General features: G+C 44.5%; 1 protein-coding gene across 2 annotated transcripts in view; it reads left to right on the forward strand.

Moving 5' to 3' along the window:
• RALGAPA2 (Ral GTPase activating protein catalytic subunit alpha 2) overlaps window positions 1-24,645 on the forward strand; it is a 380,381-nt gene that overhangs the window by 96,456 nt on the left and 259,280 nt on the right. Inside the window, exons 14-18 of one of the 2 annotated variants that reach the window (XM_060253669.1) lie at window positions 6,855-6,966; window positions 13,442-13,679; window positions 15,506-15,670; window positions 19,361-19,501; window positions 24,243-24,413. In XM_060253669.1, coding sequence (XP_060109652.1) covers window positions 6,855-6,966; window positions 13,442-13,679; window positions 15,506-15,670; window positions 19,361-19,501; window positions 24,243-24,413 — 827 coding nt within the window. The remainder of the gene's footprint in view (window positions 1-6,854; window positions 6,967-13,441; window positions 13,680-15,505; window positions 15,671-19,360; window positions 19,502-24,242; window positions 24,414-24,645) is intronic. The other variant, XM_060253668.1, reaches the window with a different exon arrangement.

The raw sequence follows: 24,645 nt of genomic DNA on the forward strand, positions 1-24,645 counted from the left end.
GAAGGAAAAGTGTTACATCTGGCCATAGAAAAGGCCCTTCTATGGGATGGAATTGTCCGATTCAATAGATAGGGGGCTGGGGAAATGACATATCTCTTCTGGAGAGGAGTATAAAATCTCGAGACCTTGGCAATATCATTCTGTCTCTCAGTGTCTAGTATTCTCTGCTTGACTATGGCCCTTGCTTGGTCTATAAAAACTCAGGTGAAAAGCCAAGCATGGACACCTTCTGGTGAATAGCCCTAAACCAGGCAGATCAATACCTTTCCTTGAGAATTAATGAGGTGATGTCTGAGGGACGATGGCTAAACTTAAGCCAAGTGTTGATTGAGGTGAGGCTTACTTTAGCCTCTATTCTTAACAATCCCGATTCCACCCTTAGCATGGCATTTGAAACGAAAAATGGCTCTTAAAAATTTGGATTGGATTTTCTCAAGGGGAGCAAATACAAGAACTCATATGCACTCAAATTAATGAGCAGTTAAGCTTAGAACAGATAAAAGGGAGTCCTTTTCTCAAAGAGTAATTAACACATGGAATTCACTGCCACAGGAAGTGGTGGTGGCTACAAACATAGACAGCTTCAAGAGGAGATTGGATAAACATATGGAGCAGAGGTCCATCAGTGGCTATTAGCCACAAGGTATAGATGGAACACTCTGTCTGCGTGAGGTTCTGCCATTTATCAACTCCACATATCCATGCTCATATGGATATGGTCAGGGACGGTGGCTCAGTGGTAGAGCATCTGCTTGGGAAGCAGAAGGTCCCAGGTTCAATCCCTGGCATCTCCAAAAAAGGATCCAGGCAAATAGGTGTGAAAAACCACAGCTTGAGACCCTGGAGAGCCGCTGCCAGTCTGAGAAGACAATACTGACTTTGATGGACCAAGGGTCTGATTCAGTAGAAGGCAGCTTCATATGTTCAATATGTTATGATTTATTAAAGTTAGATACAAGAGATAACCTTCTGCTAGAAAGTCACCGCCAGGAATGACACGATAGGCAAAGGGTTTACAATTATACACATCAAAAACACAGTAGTACTAATAGTATCCCCATCCCCTAGTTCTGTTGGTTCCCATAGAAGTTGATACTGTAAGGCATGAGGCAACTCCCAAAGTTTCTCACCTCCAAAGTCACAGTTGCATTCCAGGCCAAACTGGCCTATTACTATAACAACTAGACAAGCAAGCTCATTACAACAATGATTATATTATAACAAGGTCTCTGTCCTTCATCTCCCTCCTGCTTGCGCTTAACAATGTATAATTATAGGCAAGCACTAAAGAAGCAAAACATAGTTCAGAAGAAAGAAATTATGACAGGCTCAACCTGACATTCTGCTCCCCAGAACTTCACTTCCTCCTGCCTGGGTGATCTGGAAACTGCCTGTAAAAGTTCTGGATTAGTTTTGGGTCTCACGTGTCTAGTGATTTAACCCTTGTTGTGCCCTTCCAAAAAGTGGGCCTACTGCACCAAATAGTATGAAACTCCTTGCTTAATTTTAAAGTCCAGGATGCATTCTTCTTCCTGGTGCAGTTGCCCACCAGTCAACACAGCTGGGAGGATCGTGGGTTGCGGGTGCCATTTATTGGGTCCTGGGCTGTGTTTTAACAGGCTGAAATGAAAAGTGGAGTGGATATGTTTAGATTCTTTGGGAAATCATGTTCAGCAGTCACTTTGTTGGTTAACCTCGCCACTTTAAATGGCCCCAAATATTTTCATTCCAATTTTTGGGCAGGTTGCACCCCTTTCAAGTTCTTAGTAGAGATGTACACTGAATATCCCAGATGGGGGAATCAGCGTCTGCCAGCCTGGGCTTTATAGTCCTCTTTAGCTTTATCCAAAGCTTTTAAAAAATGGACTCCCACTGGGTAGCCAGCTTTGTCCACCATTCCTGTAATTCTCCTGGTGCATTCAGCTGGGGCTTCCATTCAAAGCCCCGAACTATTTGAAATGGCAAAGCCCCACTGAGTTATGGAAACTGTTATTATAATAATACTCTGCAAATGGGAGGAGGTCTACCTGGTCACTCTGTTGAAAATTCACGTAGTAGCTCAAGAATTGCTCCAGAATCTGATTGGTCCTCTCGGATTGCCCATCTATCTCTGGATGGGATGCCAAACCTAGCCCCTACTCAGTCCCCACTAGCTTTAGAAATTCCTTCCAAAACTTAGCAACAAACTGTGGGCCCCAATCTGATATTATTTCATCCGGAAATGAATGTAGCCTCACAACGTGCTGCATGAACAGTTTAGCCCAGGGGTGTGAAACTCAATTGTTATGAGGGCCGGATCTGACATAAATGAGACCTTCTCGGGCTGGATCATGTGGAGCAGAGCCATATGCGTACCTATTTAATATTAGATAGCAGAGATATAAACTTTATAAAGGACACAAATAAACACAAAGATTTTTTTTAAAAAACCCAACTTAAAACATGTTTAAAACATTATCACTTAGTCTTAAAGGTGCTTTCTTTCTATTTCTCCCATGAGATCCAGGGAACTGAGAAAAGGAAGCTCTGGCTCCTTCCTTCCGCAGGGGACCAGGAGGGGGAGGAGCCTCAGCCAATAGAAGGAAGAAGGGCTTGCCTCAGTAGCTCTGCTGTGCAATTGTGATAGCCTGGCAAAGCAAGCTCTTCCTCCCCCTCCCTTCCTTTCCAAAGCTGGAGTCTCAGCCAATGGAGAAAATCGATGGTTTGCTCTGTAGCTCCTGTGCGATTGAGCAAGCCTTGCAAGCTGTTACATAGAAGGAAGCAAGAGAGAGGGAGAAGGAAGCAGATGATAGCCAGTTGCTCGGGGGCCTGATAGGAGCCTTCCAAGGGCCTGATTTGGCCCCTGGGCCAGATGTTTGACACCCCTGGTTTAGCCAGTTTCTTGGCCATCAGGATTTGTGAGCAGAGGATGAAGTGTGCCAGCTTAGAAAATGTGTCCACAACTACCAGGATAGTTGTCTTCCCCTTACTGGGGTGTAGGTCAGTAATAAAATCAATTGAAATTGTGGCCTGGGGTGTGATGGAGTCTCTAGGGGCTGCAGCAGTCCAGGGCATTTTCCACCCTGTTTTTTCCCCATAATGCACACCAAGCAGGAAGGTACATATTGGTATATGTCCCTTCTGATGCTTGGCCACCAAAACTGCCTCTAAGCCAAGTGCAGGGTTTTTACAAACCCAGAGTGTGCAGTTAGCTATCATGACAATGGGGGAAGATCTCCCCCCATAATGCATCTGGTACATATAATTTATCTCCACCTTTTGCTGGCGGTTGACTTTGAATTCCAGGTCTCCTTTTGCATTTAAAGCCTCCTTAATTTTGTTCACTTTTTAGCTTTTTTCTTTGGCTACAGGTCATTACTGCTCTCCCCAGTTGAGCTTCAGTGAACAATGAGTCAATAATTTCTTCCCGTTTACTCTTATGCAACGGCAAGTGGGAGAGTATCGGCTAGGAAGTTTGACTTCCCTGGGAGGTGTTTCAAAGTAAAGTTGAACCTGGAGAAGAACTCTACCCAGAGAATCTGCTTAGCTCCCAGTTTATGGCAGGAGCATAGAGCCTCCAGGTTCTTGTGGCCCATCCAAATTTTGAATGGCACCCTCACCCCCTCCATTCAATGGCACCATGTTTCTAGGGTGAGTTTCACAGCCACAGCTTCTTTATCCCACACTGACCAGCACTGTTTAGTCTCTGAAAACCTCCGGGAGACATACACACAGGGGTGTTTACCGTCCAGCCCTTCTTGCAACAAAAACCCACCCATTACCATGTCACTAGCGTCAACTTACACTGTAAATCTTTGGGCTTCATTTGGGTGTAATAAAACAGAATTTGAAGTGAATATTTCCTTTAGCTTCTGGAATGCCTGCTGGTGTTTTGGCAACGTTCATTTGCCCTCCGACGCTGTGCTCCCTTCCCCTTAGTGTTTAGGAGGTCTGTGGGTGGCAGGGTCATTTGGGTGACGTTTTTGGTGAAGGGCTATAGAAGTTGGCAAGTCCTAGGAAAGATTGCAACTGGCATTGGATCTTAAGGGCCTCCCAACCCAGTAGATCTCTAATCTTGGTGGGGTCCATCCCTAGGCCTGCTCAGTACACTTTGTAGGCCAAAAAGTCCAATTCCTCCTGATGGAACTCATATATAGACAGTTTACCAAACAACATGAATATACAATGTCTTTGGGATCCCTTACCAAACAACATGGGCTGGAAGGTCGTCTGAGTAAATTAATACATCGTCCTAATGTACGACCATCCCCTTGTATTAAAAATCATGTAATGCCTTGTTAATTAAGTTCATGAACACTCCCGGGGTACCGGGCAGCCCTAACAGCATGACCAAATAGTCTAACTGTCCCAGGGGGGTGTTGAACACTGTCTTCCACTCATCCCTCTCTCTAATGTGGACTCTGAAATACATGTCCCACAGATCGAATTTGGTAAAGATTTTCTCTTTGACCACCTCCCCCAACAAGTCTCTGATGAGTGGGATTGGTTTGGCATTGGAGATGGAAACTACGTTAATTCACTGGTAGTCAGTACATAAGTACAGGCCCCCATCCTCCCCCCCCCAAAAAAAAAACAGGATGGGGGCGGCATGAGGGGAATTAACAGTGTGAATAAAGCCCCTTGTCAGGTTCTTGTCAATGAACTTTTGCAATTCTAATCACTCTGCCTGGCTCATGGAGTATATCTTGGCCTTTGGCAATGGCTCTCCCAGTATTAACTCTATAGCACAGTCAGTCAACCTGTGGGGTTGCAGCTCCTCCGCATCCCTCAAATACCTAACTTAGGTCTTGGTAACATTATATGTGAAGGAGGTATATACTTGTGAGGAAATACGTGAATCTGAGCATGGCAGCTCAGTTGAGAGTCTCTGGGTAAAAATAAAAGGAGTAAAAAATAACAGTGATATTATGGTAGGGATCTGCTATAGATCATCAAGCAGGCAGAGGACTTGGATGAGACACTCCTAGAACAGATTATGAAGTTCACAAAGAGAAGGGACATAATGGTCATGGGAGATTTTGGTTATCCGGACATTTGTTGGAAGTCCAACTCTGCTTAAAATGAAAGGTCAAATAAATTCCTAACATGTCTTGTTGACAATTTCCTTTTCCAGAAAGTGAAGAAGGGAACAAGGGGATCTGCTATCTTGGACTTGATTTTCACCAGCAAGGAAGAATTGGTTGATGTGGTGGAAATAGTGGGCACACCGGGGTGTAGTGACCATGTGATTTTGGAATTTACAGTCTTAGGGAAGGAAAAAGCTGTATGCAGTAAGACGTATAGGTTGAACTTCAGAAAGGCAGACTTCAATAAACTTCGAACTATGCTGGGTAAAATCATATGGTCAGAAATACTTAAGAAGAAGGGAGTTCAAGAGGGGTAAGAGTTTCTTAAAAGGGAAATATTGAAGCACAATCACAGATGATTCCTATGAGAAGAAAAAATGGGAGAAACCTAAAGAAGCCAAGGTGGCTTCATAAACAGCTGTCTAAAGACTTGAGAAATAAAAAAGACTCATTTAGGGAATGGAAGGAGGGCCTTATAACCAAGGATGAATATAAAGAAATCACCAGTGCTTGTAATGAAAGAGTTAGGAAAGCTAAAGCTCAGTATGAGCTTAGGCTGACCAAAGATGCTAAAATCAACAAAAAAGGGTTCTTATGTTCAGAGTAGGAAAAAGAGCAAGGACATGGTAGGCCCATTATGAGGGCAGGAAAGTGAAATTGTAACAGGTAATGAAGAGAGGGCAAAACTGCTCAATTCCTACTTTTCCTCAGTCTTCTCTTCTGAGGGACTGGAGACCAAGTCCTATGAAGAAAGATTGAAGGAGCTGGGTACGTTTAGCCTGAAGAGGAGAGGCTGAGAGGTGATATGATCACCATCTTCAAGTACCTGAAGGGCTGTCATATAGAGCATGGTGCAGAATTGTTTTCTGTTTCTCCAGCAAGTCCAGAGCCAGTGGTTTGAAATTACATCAGAAGAGTTTCCAGCTCAACCTTAGGAAGAACTTCCCGACAGAGCAGTTCCTTAGTGGAACAGGCTTCCTTGGTTGGTGGTGGTCTCTCCTTCCTTGGAGGTTTTTAAACAGAGGCTAGATGGCCATCTGATAGTAATGTGGATCCTGTGAATTTAAGGCGAGGTATTTGTGAATTTCTTGCATTGTGTAGGGGATTGGACTAGATGACCCTAGAGGTCCTTTCCAACTCTATGATTCTGTGATTCTCTGTTCTCCATCTCCCTTCTGCACCCACTTAACAATATATAATTACAGGCAAGCACTAAAGAAAGAAAACAGTTTAAAGAAAGGAAAAAATTATGGCAGGCTCAACCTGACAGTTTGGGACAGTGATGCTCTGTATTCTGGTGCTTGGGGGGCAGGGTCTACAGTGGAAGGGCTTCTGGAGTTCTGGCCCCACTGGTGGACCTCCTGATAGCCACTGTGATACAGAGTGTTGGACTGGATGGGCCACTGGCCTGATCCAACATGGCTTCTCTTATATTCTTAAATGGCCACAAGGACACCCAGGTCACTGCCCTGCCCTGCCTGACACAAAATAGGACTATTCTGAGGAAATGCAAATTCAGGTGTTATTTGGAGTGAGAATTTCCAACCAGGTAAGATGATTAAAATGTAGCTGTCCTATGTAAGAATAGCTCAACCTTTAAAACAAAGTCTGAGTCCATTGGCATCTTTAGGACCAATAAAGTTTTATTCAAGGTAGGAGCTTTCATGGGCATGCACACTTCATCAGATAAAATGAAGTGGAATTTACCAGTCGATATATGGCTAACCACCTGGATCTAGCTCAAACTTTGTCAGTGATTTCAATATATGATTTTCAATTCTGTCTTAGGGAGCAAATGCTACAAGTACTGCTTAGGATAACAGAAGCTGTCATGCACAAACCGAAGGATGGACAAATTAAAGACCTGTTCGCTCAAAATTTAGCAGAATTGCTATTCCGGGTAGGTCTTCTTTTGTGTAAAGAATCATAAAACTGAAATGGACTGTAGAAATTGTACATAGACAGGGGCTGAGTAAAAATATAGTGACTGGTTAGAGGAGGGGTTGGCTTTCTCTGAATGATTCAGGTACAGTTACCAAAAGTGAAATGTTACATGCCTGGAAGTTATGAACTGCAAGAATCCTTTGGATTTAACATAGGTTTCTATTTTGTGATTATAAAAAATAACTACTTCAACTTCTAGAAAAACAAGGGAAGGTTACAGGGTAAGGATGGACACAAACTGATCAGGGATGGAAAATGGTCAGTAAAATAAATAAAAGTCAGTTTTTCTGTCTCAGTCTGTAATTTGTCAGTTTTTTAAAAAACTAATTAGTAAAGTCAGTATTTCTTTGTTTCCTTGATTGCAGTTTGAAGGGGTTTTTTGGTTTTGTTACTGCATTTTGGGGGAAACATGATGACTTCTGTCATGATCCTAGGCCTTGTACAGTCTGCAGGCTCCAGGGTAGCCTGTGTTATAGTAGCTACAGGGCTTACATTTCCCAGGCTCTCTTCTGCCCCTCTGATTGGGTGGGCAGATGTTTTGGAGGGAAAATGTGCCCAGTGAAGGCTAGAGGGGTGGGACCTGGGAGGAAAGAATAGAAGACTGAGCTTCAGTCAGGGAATTGTTCTCTCTGGGGAAGCTGCAATCAGAAAGTTCTCTCTCTGGAAAGGCTGGGCTGATTCCCTACTGTGTGACAACTTCCCAGCGAGAGGACAGATTTTTTTCAGTTCAACTCAAAGTAAGATATTCTTTCTCCCTAACTTAGTCATAACTATTATTGTACTGATGAAGTGGTCCAATGTTGAAAGTGTCTCTTGAGCATTGGCTTTCCCTAATTGCTCCAAAATTAAAATATTAACGTCTGCGAGTCATGTTTTCTTCATCATGTTATGCTATCACATCACCTTTGTTTTCCGCGTATTAATCTTGTGGTTTTTTTCAGGTTCACAATCTGAGTCTACAGTGTGTATATTATATTGACGCAAACATGAACACTATTTTATTTTGCTTCTTGAGGTTATTTGTGAGTGAGACATAAAGAATGGGGAAGTACACCTTTCAATCTGAGTGGCTGAGTTAAAAAGACAAAAACGGATATGTTATATCTGAATGGGGATGGGAAAAAAATGAAGGAGAAATGTTTTGTGTTCTCTGTGCTACAGAATTTAGTATCAAATGAGGCTCTGAAGCGATTGAACAGCACGCCTCATCACATAAACATAAGGATGAGCGCAGAAATCAACTGGTTTCATCTCAGCTACATCTGTCAGCAATTCGACCTGGTGCACTGGAGGAAACTAGCCCTGGTAGCCACAATGTGACTACAGATTGCAAGGGAACGATTCCACTTTACAGTGTCAGAGAGAGTGCAAGACTAGAACCTATCTGGGTAATGGAAACAATTTCAGTTGACTTCATTTTTGAGCCATCTTGTGAACCTATTGTGGAAACTTTCCAGTTTGTTCCCAAATGCAGTGCCTCAGGATTTTTCCCTCTTAAGGACAAAGGCACAGTATCTAACAACAAATTCTCTGGCCCCATACTTCAGAAAACAGTTGCTGAATGACTTAAATGGTACATATTTCATTGTGCTATGATGAACCCCCACAATGCAGCATCTTACAAAGAATTGCAGGTAGATGTTAGATACTGGTCACCAGTCAAAAACATGATTGTGACCAGGCACCTCCAGACTTTTTTTTTATGGGTTCGACAACATCTAAAGATATTTATAGTAAACTGGATGAGACTTTGGATTTGGCACAACTTTCTCAGTCACAACTGTTCACGCTAAGTAATGAGGAGCCAAATGTCAACAAGGCTGTCACTAAACTCATGAATTATCTCATTTTGACAGAGAGACTGTAAAGTTCAGCACAGTTCTCAGTAACACACCTCTATGGTGTCAGTCAAATAAGGTCTTTTATTGAGTTATGTTTCAGCCAAGATACTTCTTGGCAGAGCTGATTCTGGAGGCTCAGCCCATACAGTTATACTATCACTTTAACTGTTTCTACGTAAGAAAGTTTTGGCAGGTTTGCAAAGCAGGAATCAAGGTTTAAAGCATTTTCCCAGGAGGAAACTAGCCCTGGTAGCCACAATGTGACTACAGATTGCAAGGGAACGATTCCACTTTACAGTGTCAGAGAGAGTGCAAGACTAGAACCTATCTGGGTAATGGAAACAATTTCAGTTGACTTCATTTTTGAGCCATCTTGTGAACCTATTGTGGAAACTTTCCAGTTTGTTCCCAAATGCAGTGCCTCAGGATTTTTCCCTCTTAAGGACAAAGGCACAGTATCTAACAACAAATTCTCTGGCCCCATACTTCAGAAAACAGTTGCTGAATGACTTAAATGGTACATATTTCATTGTGCTATGATGAACCCCCACAATGCAGCATCTTACAAAGAATTGCAGGTAGATGTTAGATACTGGTCACCAGTCAAAAACATGATTGTGACCAGGCACCTCCAGACTTTTTTTTTATGGGTTCGACAACATCTAAAGATATTTATAGTAAACTGGATGAGACTTTGGATTTGGCACAACTTTCTCAGTCACAACTGTTCACGCTAAGTAATGAGGAGCCAAATGTCAACAAGGCTGTCACTAAACTCATGAATTATCTCGTTTTGACAGAGAGACTGTAAAGTTCAGCACAGTTCTCAGTAACACACCTCTATGGTGTCAGTCAAATAAGGTCTTTTATTGAGTTATGTTTCAGCCAAGATACTTCTTGGCAGAGCTGATTCTGGAGGCTCAGCCCATACAGTTATACTATCACTTTAACTGTTTCTACGTAAGAAAGTTTTGGCAGGTTTGCAAAGCAGGAATCAAGGTTTAAAGCATTTTCCCAGGAGAAGAGTGAATTTTCTAAAAACAAAACTTGGGAGAACTGGTACAGCAGATAACAGGCGGCCTTCACAGACTAGGGAGGAATGCAGCTGTCTGACCAGGCAAGACCGGTTGCATATACATTACGTAGTCAAAACAGAGCAATGGTTAAAATTGCACAGCATCAATAGTACATTCCAGGCAAGATCTGCTTCTTGACAGAGACAGCCTGTGGTAGATATTGGTACTTGTAACATTCATATAGTCCATAATGCATTCTGCAGGGCAGAACTGGGAGATGATGCATCAAATTTAATTTTCCTTTTTCATGATTTTTTTATGGGTAGCCATCATGATAGGAGGATTTCATAAGAATTCATAGAGATCTTGGTATCCCAAATCACCATTTCTTGAAACATGTTTCTTCTAGGCGATCTTCACTAGAGAGTGCTACTGCAAGACTGATTGGCCAGTAGTTATGAAGTACTTTAAGGACTTTGTTCCTAAGAGTAAAAGTGATTTGGCAAAAACCTTCCACAAAGTATAGGAGCATAGGTAACCTCATAAAACATGAGACAATGAAAGCAGAGGTGATGTTTTGTTTCATGAGTGCCCGGTTATTTTCACTGGAGTGTTTCAGAAAGAAGAGCCTTTGGTGCATGTGATGCACAGTGAAGTAAAAACACTCACAAGAACCCTCATGAATCATGTTTGTAAGAGTTCAGCACCATTCTCTCTTGAAGCCTTCAGAGATGAGCACTTCATAACTGTGAGAGAAGTAATCAGTGAAAGTAGAATCTGTGATAAATTGAAAACACTTTCTGAAAAGGAACAGCTACTCTTTTTAATGGAAGCAAAAAAAAAAATCATAGCAGACTGCAAACACCTTGTACTTCAGTCAACTTTGGACAAACCCATCCTCAGAAATCTTCAGTATTTAGCACCAGCACAGTGATTCAAGGAAGGAACCTACAAGGATATAATGAAAGTATTAGCAGCACTCCCAATGAATATTCCATTGGACATGATTACGGATGAATGGAAACTTCTTCGACTTGAAGATGAACCTGCCAGTGGAACCTGCCACATAGATTCATACTGGAGTCAGTTCTTTGAGATGACAAAAACCATCTGGAGATCCAAAACACTCACTAGTTACCAAGGTGGTGAAAGTAGCATTATCATTATCGCATGGTAGTTCGAACATAGAAAATGGGTTTTCAAAATCTGGATGCATTTGACCAATAAAGGGCCAGCATGTCAGAGAGAACTTTGAAAGCCCACCTTGTGGTTAGATAGACAGATACACACTCTCTCGGCTTGACTTCGTGAACGAAGATTTAAGAAGGGTGCAGTAGTCCACGTCTGCTGCAGGCTCGCTGGTGGCTGACAAGACCAATGCGGGACAGGCAGATCCGGCCACAGTGGCTGCAGGGAAAAGTCTGATTTGGGGTTGGTGCTGTAGCAGTGCGATTCTTCCTCAATCTCCTTTTGTCCTCAAGACCAGCTATGCGTGCGTTCTCAAAGGAAGAGACAGCCTGGTGGATGGTGTGCCTCCATGCTTTGCGATCTGAGGCTAGGTCAGACCACTGGTGATGGTTGATGCGACAGGTGCCAAGGGATTTCTTCAAGGAGTCCTTGTACCTCTTCTTTGGTGCCCCTCTATTTCGATGGCCGGTGGAAAGTTCGCCATACAGAGCAATCTTGGGAAGGCGGTGGTTTTCCATCCTAGAAATATGCCCTGCCCAGCGCAGCTGCGTCTTCAACAGCAGTGCTTCGATGCTTGTAACCTCCACCCTCTTGAGTACTTCAGTGTTGGTCACAAAGTCACTCCAGTGGATGTTGAGGATGGTGCGAAGGCAGCGCTGATGAAAGATACACACACACACACCATGTATACCATGTTAATGTCACAAAGGAGCTTTTAGAGATGGCGAGAGCAGCTCATGTTCATTACAAGCAATATTGTGATGAACTGCATGCTATTAAAGAGAAGGAGCAAAACGAAAAAAGAAAGGGAGTTAGAAAGGTTTAAGACGATGGACCGTGAAAACTTGAAAAAGAACAAGACAAAGTTAGCCTTGAGTTAGCTTTGAGACAAGAACAGAATGAAAGGAAAATGATTGCTCAAAGGTTGCTAAATGATGCAACCAAGTGTGTAAAGGAAGCTGCTGACAAAAAGGATATGGTGGGATTCAGCACAGCACAGTTCATGCTAGAAGGGGTACAGAAATTAATGGAAGAAGAGAACAAAAAAAAAATGCTTGCGGATTCAGTGCAGAAAATGTTGAGAAATGAAATAGATCTATAATAACTTATTTTTTCAGCAAAACCCCCCAAAGACAAAATAAAAGCAGACAAGTCTTATGTTACAGTAATTCTGTTTTATTTTAAGTATGATTTTAAATATGTTTTGGTGTTTTATTATCTGCACTATGCCATTATTTTTAAAAGGGAATCTTTTTTGGCCTTAAATTTTCTACAATAATTAAAACACTGTCCTATGTTCATTTAAATTTTTTTCAATAAAAAGATGTGCAGCGGCTGGCTATGGGGATGCTAAAGGCCAGATAATAATAATTTTTAAATGAAGTCCCAGTTTCACTTTTAAAACGCTAATTTATCAATAGGCTGAAATTAAATTGTTCAGGAATTTGTCAGTATTTGGCCAGGGGGTTATTTTTTTAAAAAAATTAGGTCACCAAAATCAGTAATTTTGATGCTTTGACTACCTGAATTATAAACCAGGGTTTATAATTATAAACCACCCCTGAATTATAAACCAGGGTTCATCATGAACCCGACCGGTTCATGGTTCGTGATCCACCCACAACCTGCCGTGGTTTTTGTGGCAGTTTGTTCAGTTCATGGCCACCAAAGTGGCACGACATTTAAATGCCTTCTGAGTTCATTTCTGAATGGTGCCTCTGCTGCAGCACAACACACGTGATCTCAGAATTTCCTTGTGAATTATGCTGAGGCAGCAGCACGATGTGAGCTCAGAAGTGAATTCACATGCAAAATCTGCTGCGGCTTCCACAGGGAGAGAGCAAAAGGCATCACCGAATCAGTTCAGCAGTGCCTTTTCAATCCCCTCATGGTAAATTCGCCACTTGCACTTAAAGTGTTTTTTTTTTTTTTACAGCACCGCAAAATGGGAGTGGAATGGAATCCAGGTGAATTTGCTGCATGGACTTCAGTCCTGCCCGCTGCCTGTCGTCAAAACTCATTTAAGGGAATGTTCCCTTTAAGTGGGTTTTACAAACCCCACAACCTGAACCAGTTTTTGAACCCGAGGAGGTCCAAACTGGTTTGCGGTTAATGTGACATCATAAACCATGAACCAAGACAAACTTCCATTTTCCCAATTCGTGTCCATCCCTAATATTATCTGAATGAGGACAAGGAAGATATTGTATGGAACTAAGAGGCTAACTTTGTTTAAGCTATGCTGTGAGTGGGGTTGAGTGTTCACAGCTATTGTGCGTGTGTAAATCTTTTTGCTAAATAAAAGAATGAATGTCAAACTACAACTTAAAGTTATTCTATTTTCTCCCACTCCATTTTACTTCCTTCTCTTCTCTCATCACTTCAGACTCTGATTGTGGCGTGGATCCGAGCAAACCTGAGTGTTCATATTTCTCGAGAGCTGTGGGATGAGTTGCTTCGTGTGCTGTCCTCCCTTACGGACTGGGAGGAACTGGTAACAGAATGGGCTAACATAATGGATTCTCTAACATCTGTTTTGGCAAGAACAGTGTATGGAGTTGAAATGACCAATTTACCTCTGGATAAACTAAGTGAGCAAAAGGAGAAGATACAAAGAGGGAAAGGTGAACCTTTATTAGGTTAAAATTGTTGTATTAAACTCTAGGAGACTTTATGCTTGCCAGCTGTCAAGGCAAATATGCTTGTCTGTTTGGCCTAGGACATTTTAAGCTATTACTTTAGGGCTGAACTAGACATTATGTTTTTTTGGTAATTTGGGTCTAGATTTCCCCTGACTGAACATATTTTCCCTTAAGTTGCAAAACAACTGCAGGAAATGTAATTTTATAGAGTCAGAGGGAGCCTTTGTTGGTTTGGAACAGCAGCATGGGGAGAAGAGGGGCTCCTGCCTACTCCATACCACTTTCAGAAGCTGAAACAGCCCCCAATGAGGAGCTGCTTTGATATTTTTGTGTTGCAAGTGGGTTATTCCAAACATGTACTGCTTTGGAGTTATATAAATAACTGTCCACTTGGGTGGGAGTTAAGCTTCCCAAAATGACATCGGGGGGGAGGAGCCCCTCCACCCCAAGCCACAGTTTCAAGCAGAAAAGGAAAAGGGGTCTCTCTGCTCTTTAAAATATGTGCCACAAGCGTCCCCTGAGTGACTCCTGCAAGTGCCCCCTGAGACCGCACCTCCAATTGACCCTGGGAGCCATGAGGGAAGAGGTGGTGGACTTTGCCCTCCCCTGTAATCAAACCACAGACGCCCAAGCCTTGATGCATCTCCCCCACAGGAGCCCAGGTGAGAGGCAACGGCTCTGCCAAGGGAGGAAAATCTGGAGGAAAGCTGACCTGCCAGCACAAACAGTGAGGAACTGGGGGAACACCTGTGTTGCCCTTGGCTTGACCTGGGCATACATGATAGGGAAACACCTGGGGAGGGGGAATGCGGCCACCTGGGGCATGGGGAGGGGACACTGGGTATATAGGCTGGGAAGGGAACCCTGGTTGGGGAGGAACCACATGATACTCACTAGCTGAGGGAGCCCAGTTACCCATGAGTCCAGAGAGAGGTGACTGGAGTGAATTGGCGGGAAGAGAGAAGGAGAAATGGTGATTTAATCATCTCACTTTCTGTAATACTGAGGCCACAGGGGATGTCTCACCATTCCTCAGTTAGATGCTCCATCCTGGATGACCCCCAGGGGCTTCCTCAGAGGGGCCTGGTCCCAATGAAATGATATTCCCTGCATCTGATGTACGACTGCAGGGAAGATGAGATGGGCTAGGGGAGCTTGACCCAGCTCACCAAGAAATGATTGGTCCTTTTTTTCCCAAAGATGGGAGTCCAGCTTTTCTCCATGATGTCTGTTTTCTGTCTTCCAACTGCCAGTTCCATTTATTATTCTGCTTGTATGTCTCTTTTGTCACCCTGAGTCAAATGCCACCATCTTCACACACCACATTTCCAACTGGAGCCATTTCACTTTGGATGGTAATAAATCACCAAAGTTTATGGTCAGTTTTCATGATGCAAGTAAATTTGGTATATTATATTTTAAAAGTAGTTTTTGAATGCACATTTCATTCATTTAAATAAACATACAGATAGTTATGCTAGGTACAATTCACTGAGAAATTCTCTGGCAGGAGTTCCATTGAAGTGTATGGGTGCAGCAGTTAACACTTTTCATGTTGGTATGGTTGAGCAGGGGAACTTCTTGGTGGATTGTTCTCATTGTTTGAATTTCTGTCTTAAAATATCACAAAATAACAGTTCGCTTTTGGTCCCAAAACTACATCCTTCAGAGTTCCAGTTCATACGATATCAAGGGGCCTTTCCTACTTAGCACTATCAAATGAATGGATTGTATTTGTTGTAAAATCGTTCTCCTGTTTAATGTCTTGTATGCACTGGATTCACCTGTATTATTTCTTGGTCTCAAAGGTGGTGTTTTGGAACTTCAGAAAACAGCTACGGTTGGCAGATCTTTTTCTTTAAGTTGGAGAAATCATCCGCAAGTTGTAGAACCTATGAGGTTTCGGAGTGCTACCACCTCAGGAGTGCCAGGCATTGAGAAAACAAGGAATGCGGTGCGACAAAGAACTACAGGTGAGGCACAGGCAATTTGATGCTCAGCTTTACCCATCAAAATGAACATGAAACGTGACATGCCATTGGAATGCATTTGCTACCTGAGCACATTAAATTACTTTCTTTTCCTTTTTTCCCTTGGCCCCTGTGCAAATATTTGGGTCTTTACTTGCATGGCTCTGCTGTGGAACTTAGTACAGATCTGACAGCCCATTGGTGCATTGGGCAGGCCTCTGGATAGACAGCATACACATTTTCCAAATAAATAAAAAAAATAAAGCACCATTTTGTGTTCTGGATGAGAGCTTGACAAATGAGCTAGCACTTTCTGGCCCAGTTCTGTTAGCTGCCATCCTGCTAAGTTGGAGGAGGGAGGCTAAATAAAGAATTTTTCCTTTGTGAGTTTCTAGTTAGTAAAATCTAATTAAGATATATCAAGCTTTAAACACTGATCTCTTCTTTGATAGTGGGATTTCTACTCATGATGTAACAACCCTTTGGTGCAACAAGTTCTTAAAGACGCAAAGGAGGAGAGAACAAGGGTCTAACCTAGGATTCAGAAATAGCATTTCTTCATCAATGGAGGAAGATGTCCTTGTATGGGTTGCATTGCTTTATGGGCAGGGCACATGCAATAAATTGCAAAACTCCCACTTTCCTGAAGATGTACTTGACTCACCAGGCTATGCCCTGCTGCTCTGTGGGTAGACAAGTTTCCACAGCTCTCCCACGTCATTTATTAAAAACTTCCACTCAAAGTGTAGAGAAAGTATATGAAGCTGACCCACAAGGAACAATGCCCTGAAGAAGAAACCAGAGTTGAGCCACCACAAGAGTACAGCTTGGCTACTCCTCCATGTGAGATCCTAGCACCAGCCTCCTCAGCTGTGGTACCTGTTCTTCTAACTGCTGCTCACCTCTCGCCTGCTGAAGCACTGGCAGAGATGGGGAGTGGACAGTTAGCCCTCTCGCACTGCAAAGTACTGATGGTGGATGAATCCATCAATGGAGCCACCTCTAGCTCTTCTGACTGCAACGACAGTGCCTCTTCTTAAGGTGCTGCTCCCCACTCCCCTGCCAAAGCTCCAGCAAGGACAGGGAGCGAACAACAGCAAGTACATGCACTGCGAGGCACTTCTCTCCCCCCCCTCCCCACGCATTGTCCTCATCTGCAAGAAGGGACTCTCAAGGCAAATGGGGAAGGTGCAGGCAACATAAGCTTATATTTTCTTCCCATCATCCTTAACAGGACTTCACTTATCCTTTCTGGGGGAGGCCACTTTGGCCTAAGACTTCATAGGACTAACCACTCGTCGGCTCCCAATCTTCTGCTGCCACTTTTCTCTCCGCTGCCAGAGTACTGGCAGAGATGGGGAGTGGAAAGGCAGCCCTTTCCTGCTTTGAAGCACTGGTAGCAGATGGGCCCATCTATAGAGCTGACCACAGCTTAAGTTCAACCAGACACCTTTCATCCCATCAACTCTGCATAGCCAGGATAGCCTGATTTCCATCTTGTTTCAGGTGTGCTTCCTCCAAATACATGGGGGCAACTCCCTTAAAGAGCCCATGAGGTCCTGGGCCTTGTCCTCAGAGCAAATGCAGCCTCCTCTGCCTATGCGGAGCATCCACACTCATGGCAGAGGACTCTCTTCAGGTCCTAGGGCCTAAACCACTCAGGTGCCGACAAGACCTCCTTAAAATCAACAGAGGCTCTGAATTCTCTGCAGATGACATCTTGGAGGTCATGCAAGTCTCTGGATGCTCCTTAGTGTGTAACATTGTCATCCTCCGTAGCTCTGGAGTTGATCAGCTTCTGAAAAATAACCTCTCTAAAATTCTTTGGGGATACTATACCAGATGAAGTGCTGATGGCAATCAAGGGAAGATATAGAACTCTGTGGCCATGAAATTCTGCAGCTTGGGGGAACTGCCAGGAGCAGATCCCTGACGAGTATAGCTGGGGAGGGTGCTATTACTTGTCTGCTGGTATGATTAGCTGCGGTAAAAACTGGTACACTTACGAAGTGGCAAGGCTTCTGCATGTAGCGGGACAGACATCTTTCTTTAAAATGCATGGCTGATAGTGTTGAGTGAGGAAACTGTTCCCCCAAGCTGCAGGATTTCATGGCCATAGAGTTCTATATCTTTCCACCTTCCCTCCCCACGTTTTTTAGATTTCTCAATACCAATTATTGTTTCTGTTTTGTTGGACGATTTAAACAGCAGTTTTGTGACAAATTTGTTTTAACGTACTAGTAGTTTTGTGAAACTTTTTTACTTTGTTTAGGAACTTTCAAGTGCTTCAAACAGTGTTAAATGACTTAAATCCTTCATGGGTTGTTTTCATAAAGGGACCAGTCAGAATTTTTTCCGCAACAATGATCTACATGCAAACATTCTCGACACTGACTTATTATTGAACTCAATTTTGCGATACTTTTAAAAATAGTGCCTTTAAAAAGTTGAAGAGAATTTCCCAGTGGGAATGACTTTAATTCGTACATTGAAATCAAAATTGAGTATAGAGACAGCCTGAACACATAATCTAAACTAACATAACCACTTCCAACTTATGGCCCTGGCTTTGCCTCAGGTCTCCTTGAGCAGGGCTCTAGAGAGCAGCCTATAAATTTTCTACTAAAATAAATAGTGAGTGTATTTCAAAATGTATTTTTGTGTTCGCAGATGCAATAACAGTGTTCTTTTAAAATATTAAACTGGATGTGATCTTGTGTATGTGGATCTTTCCCACCTTCCAGTGCATCTTGGATTGTGGCTCTCCTCTCCCTTTTCTGCTTTCTTTCCATCCTTCAGTGGCATCCAGCATTCACATTCACCTGTGCTGACCTCACTGTTGTGGTTGTATAGACTAGTGGACCTGCTTAAACTGTGTGAATAGTTTTAGTTGAGTCCTTTATCTCGGAATGGCATAATTCTAATTTGTTATGACCAGTTATACTGCTTCTTTTTCCTAGCCAAGATATCCATGCTAAGAAAAGACTCAGCTGTTGAGTTTCTGACTCTCATGCAGTTGTAAAACGCACCTCTTTACCTGCACAAACCCTACTTCTCAGAGGCATTATTTGGAAAACAGATGTTCATTTTTAATAGAGAGCATAATTAAATTTGAAGATTAGTTGTTTTTTGTTAAGTTCCCAATCTTAATTTAATATTTTTGTCATGCTTCTGCTTTTCTAAGAGCAGTGAAGTTCTAAGAAAATATATTTAGTAATCGAAATGGAAGTGTTCCTTTTTCTTGGTAAAATGGTGGGTTAGATGCACCTACTTTCTCTTTTCCCACAGTTTGTGTTTTCTGGTTCCACTGCCATCTTGTATTGTTGCCCTCTTCCTGCAGACAGCCAAATGTCTCTGGGGGATATTGTTGCCCATTTGCTTCATTGTAATTCAGTATTTGGGCTCAGGCTAGAATTCTGGTAGAAGCAGCAGGCACAGATATACTGCGCCAAAGAAAAACAAGGTTAACAGTATTTTTAAAGTAGCATTTTCAGTGAAAATGAGTGATCTTATCAATCATATTGAATAGTGATTGATTAGTCCATTTATTGTAAAAGAACAACAATACACTGGGTTAATAGGAATTTGTGTTTAAGATATTTCCCCTCTTTTATTGTTATGCAATGACCATGACTATGAGGTATTTCATTATTTCTCTGACAACTGTCTTGTTAATTTATGTTTCCCTGGAAGCTAAGCGAAGCCAGTCTATCAGCAACTGTGCACATCTCTGTGATGCTTTGCCTACCACTAAAAGTGTTCCTCTTCTCCTTCATACTGTGAGCTCTCTCATACCTGGTATCTCTTACACTTCTTATTCTCACATGCTTTCAGGTATGATATTTAAATTAAAGCAGCCTTGTTCTAAATATTCTGTGTTGTACTGTGTCTTACCTGCACTATTCTGAACACTAGTATTTATAGTACTAGATTTTGGAGTAAAATGGCAATGTTAGATATTCAAGGTTAGTCTCCAAGTAAGTCTTCGTTATCTAAAATTTCCAGTGTTGGAATTCCTCAAAGTTAGCTTTTTCAGAGCTGTTCAACTCCACTGTCCTCTTGTACCTTACACATAGCATTAACTCTGTGAGTATTCGGGCAGCCCAATCCAGAGATAAGGGGCGGCCGGCCACGGCGTAGCTGCCATGCCGCTAGTAGACTTCCTGAGGACTTCAGCACGCTGGAGCGTGGGGAGGTGAGAGGCATAGCTTGCCGTGAGGGAGATGGTCGCCATGGCAATGCCGCTGGCGGAGGCACGGAAGGGAGGCAAAGGCAGCCGGAGGGGAGGGCCAGCCCACCCCCCACATTGGCCAGTCCTGGCGCATGAGCTGCGGCTCATGACAGTTAGGGATGGGGAGAGGCAGCCCCAGAGAGGCTGATAGCCATCCCCAACCCACCCCCAAACACAGAACGGAGCCAATGATGGGCAGACCATCACAGGCAAAGGAGAGACAGCCCACCAACATGGGGAGGGAACAGGAGTGAGGCTGGGCATGCACGCACGAGAAGCCTGACTTGGTGACGAGGTGGGGGTGGAGGCGAGACAGGCCTGCACGGGACCACGGAGAAGCCGTCAATCCCCTCACACCCTTCTGCTGTCAGAGACTCTGCTAATGGCAGGCAGACAAGCAGGAAGTATCAAGTGCAGGAGTGTGCTGTCATAGACAGTGGCTGGAATGTGTGTCTGGGAGTGAGCAGCCCAGCAACAGACACACACCCCCCAGAGACCCCCTGTGCTGCCCTGATGCCCCCTGCCATGTGCACGGAACACCTCCCATGGAGGCCACAGAACTTGAGAGTGTGAGTGCATCAGCCACAGAACTCTGAGTCCACTTCATCAGCCCCCCCCCTTAGTGTCCTGTGCACAACAGCCCTGTGGGGTCGGGTAGGCTATCAGCCCGGGCAGGCTGAGGGAAGGCACTCCCCTGTCCAGCCACGTGGGGGGCAGCGTGGTGGCTCATAGACCGTTCCCCCCCCCAACACCAAGTCTGCCCACCCTCCCTGGCATTCCCTCGGAGAGGCCACTGACAGGGGGGCGGGTTGCCCAGGGAATGTGCAGCAGATGCCAAGCAGGAGAGACAACAGAGGGCACAGCTCAGACTTTATTTTTCCAGAACAGAGTGCAACAGTCTCCCTGGCGCGCACTGGGCAGTCTCACCGTGGGCAGGGCTCCATTCCGAGCTGTGGGCAGAAACAGCTGAGGGAGTGAGGGGGCAGTGGAGCAGCACATGCGGAAGCCTCTGTGTTGGAGTCCCACCTGCAAAACGGAGATAGAGATCAAGAGCACCTGCAGGGGTGGTGGCTGGAAGAGCTGGCTGCGTTTCAGCTGGGCGCTCTTTTAAAAGGACAGCCTCTGACCCACCTTCCCGTAACGGGGCAGCTGCCACGCACACATGCCCCGTGCCCGGGTTGGGAATGCGGCAGAGGGCAGACCAAGTGGCAGGGAGCACGCAGCAGCACAGGGGAGCGGGGTTAGCAGATGCCCCCTGCCGGAGCCTACTGCCTGGTTCACGTGCCAGAGACGCTCACACACCGAGCGGTTGAGAGCGAGGGGATGGGGAGGTGGGGGGGCAGTGGAACTTACCCAGCCATGGGCGACAGTCCTCACATGCAGAGCCTCTGGGAGCCTGGAACCTGTGGAGACCTGGAAACAAGAGCAGTTAGCCCCAGGGGAGAGACCTCTCTCCCCCTTGCAAGGCAAAGATACTGTCAAAGCAACCGTGAGGTGCAAAACCCGTCACCAGCGTGCCTGCCTGTCTCTCACTCTAAGTCCGTATGGCCGGGAGCTCGCCGGCAGAACTTCCTGCCATGCGTTCCTTTCCCTATCAACTGAGTTGTGCGAGGCCAGAGCGGAAGTATTTCTAGGAGGGGGGAGACCGCAATTGGGTCATGGGGAGGGGGCTCATCAGCCCGAGCCGCGAGGGAATTGGTGAGGCAATCACGCCGCTCCCTAAGGGGTTTCTGAGCTTCTGCAGTGGTGGCAGCAACCTTTGTTTTTAGTTTCAGTGAGTGACTATGGGGCACGCCGCCATTTTTTGCGGGCGTAAAGTTGCGCCTTTCGGGGGGGGCATGTCATGGGCCAAACTGCTCAGGAAGCTGCCTAAGCCTGGCTGCGCCCCCATCTCCACCCCCTCCTACGCCTGAACGCCGCGCTCCGCCTCACTTCTGCCCGTGCTTGGGCGCAGCCCTCAGGCGCCGCTGCCCTTGAGCGGGGTGCCGCTAAGGCGGCCCCCTGCCCACGTACCTCCTCTCCACTCTGGCGGCGCTGGTCGTACATCGGCACAAACCCTTCCTGCGCCCACGTACCGGCTCGTCTGCTTCTAAAAGACTTTCTGCCCCCCCTCTGGATTGCGCTCTTAGGGTGGTTTGTAACAACCTGTCTCTCCCCCTTACACACACACCCATTGTTAAGACTTTGGCAATGATGTTGTAGGGAGATTCCCATGATACACTGGTGTCTCAAGGAATTCCATGTGAACTAATGATTGATGGACTCTGCTAAAGATAACCCATGCATGAATAATATTAATGTGGCAATTCAGCCAGAAGTAACAGCATGGGAAAAAATTGTCTTAAAAATGTATAGGCTACGGAGTTTTGGGCTGGGTTTTCACTAATATTTTGATGAAACCCAGCTGTATCTGGTGATGGGTGGTCAGGCAGCTGCCACCCCATCAAATTTGGCTGCTGGATTGGAGGTTGTTGCTGGATAGTTGAAGCAGAACTGGTTGAGACTGAATCCATCAAAGACAGAAGTCCTGTGGCTGGTGCAGGGGTGTGTGTGTAATCTGAGGTTGGGATGCCAACTCCCAGCTCTTGACGGCATGCCACTAACACCAGCATCGGCCATCAAGAGCCTCTGTGTGTCCCTCAATTCCTCCTTATCTATGGAGGCCCAGGTAGTGAATGTAACTGTGCCAGATCAGGCAACTAGCCCCCTTCCTCTCTAGCCCTGAACTTGCCACAGTGATCCATGGAATGTTCACCTCAAGGCTGGATTACTGCAACTCACTCTACATAGGGCTACCCTTGAAGCTGACCCAGAAACTACAGCTTGTCCAGAATGCAGCAGCACAGGTACTTACAGGTGTCCCTGTAACAACACACACACAACCTGTGCTTTGCCAGCTGCACTGGCTTCAGGTTGAGTACTGGATCCACTTCAAGGTTTTGGTTTTTATCTTTAACGCCCTTAACAGTCCAGGACCAGCATGCCTGCAGGACTGCCTCTCTTTGTGTGTCCCCCAAAGAGTCTTGCGTTCAGAAGATCAAAACTTACTGGTGGTCTCGGGCCCTAAAAGACGTCCAACTGTCTTCAGCTAGTTCCATGGCCTTTTCAGCCTTGGCTCTAACCTGGTGGAATTCTCCACCTGGTGACGTACTTGCCTAGCAGGACCTAGTTTAGTTCTGCAAGGAATATAAAACAGAGATGTTCCTCCAGGCCAACTGTTGAGGACAACAGTCCACGTTGTGGCTCTCATTATGGCCTCCTCCATGACCGGCCCCTGATCTGCTCAGGGAAGAGGGTGAACTGCTTTTTAAGCCATCAATTATTGCTGTTGAATTTTAGTGGAAATCTGTTGATTTCATTTGTAATTTCCAATTTATTTATGGTATTTTTTAACCTCTTGTGTTTGTATTTTTAACCCTGAACTCTTCAGGGAAGGGTGAATTATTATTAACAATAACAAATTTCCCCACAATTTCTGTTATGAGTTATGTACTGTTCATCAGTGCTCTGCTTGTATCCTTCTCCCTCCCCTGTCAACCAGCAGGTGCAGAATATACCACAAAATTGTTTTAAAAGTGCAGTTATAGTTATACAAACCAAATGAATAGATGGAGCACTTCACACCAGCTAATAAGCTAGAATTTGGTATATATAAATTTCCAAACTCCCTAGTTACTAGAACAGTCAATCTAGGCTGATCCTGAATCGAGCAGGGGGTTGGACTAGATGACTTGTATGGCCCCTTCCAACTCTGTGATTCTATGATATTATGTTTAGTGACTGGAACTCAGTTTGTGAAATTGTTTCTTAGGTGGAGGGAGGGAGTGTAAGTAACTGGGAGGCACAGTGATTTGGATGTGGTGTGTTATCCCACATGCCACATACCCCTTTCCATCACTTTGTAGAGGAGAAAAGGCAGAGGTTTCCCGGACCCACATTTGCCTCTAGACATGTACATTGGTTCAAAATGAGTTAATATTTGATCTGTTTTAGGGATACCAGCCTCTTGTTGGAACCTGGGGATCCTCTGGAATTCCAGCTCATCTCTAGAGTACAGAGATCAGTTTCTCTGGAGAAAATGGCAGCTTTGGAGGGTGGACTCTGTGGCATTGTCTCCCATTGAGGTCCTTGTGCTCCGCAGGCTCCATCCTCAGATCTTCAGGAGCCTCCCAGCCTGAGTCCAGCAAACTTACTCCCCCATCCCCAGCTGGTAGCCGGGGGGACCGGAGAACCCTAGTACAGTGTGTTACTGAAATGCATTCCTTATGTCCTTATGAATATTTGACATGGCCCTTTGTGGAGACTGTATAATGTTTTAAAATATTTCTGTGCCAATACCTGCAGAAGTGGAGGAATATCAGCAACCAGAAAATGGAACAGGAACTGAGTACCAGCAGCCAGAAGGTTTCGTAGGAATGGAATGCAATGGTTCATTTTTAGACCAGGAACAACAATTAGCTCGAAGCAGCAGTGCCTCTGATATTCGAGACCAATGCAGTTCTGATATTTTCCAAGGTAATGTAGAAACAATAGCAGCCTTTCCTGTGCTTCCTATTTAAGTGCCTCTCAGAGGAAAAACCCTTTTGCTCCGTAATGCAGTTTGTTTCCTGCTACAATAAGTGCTGTGTTTATTGTATGTGCTGTATGCCTTTATTGATTTTTTGACTACTCTTACAAAGTTCTCCTGTATTGCATGGTCCACAGTGCCATCCTGATAGCAGGTTTTTTTTTTTAATGAAGTAGGGAT

Source organism: Heteronotia binoei, chromosome 14, assembly GCF_032191835.1.
Source record: "Heteronotia binoei isolate CCM8104 ecotype False Entrance Well chromosome 14, APGP_CSIRO_Hbin_v1, whole genome shotgun sequence".
NCBI lineage: Eukaryota > Metazoa > Chordata > Lepidosauria > Squamata > Gekkonidae > Heteronotia > Heteronotia binoei.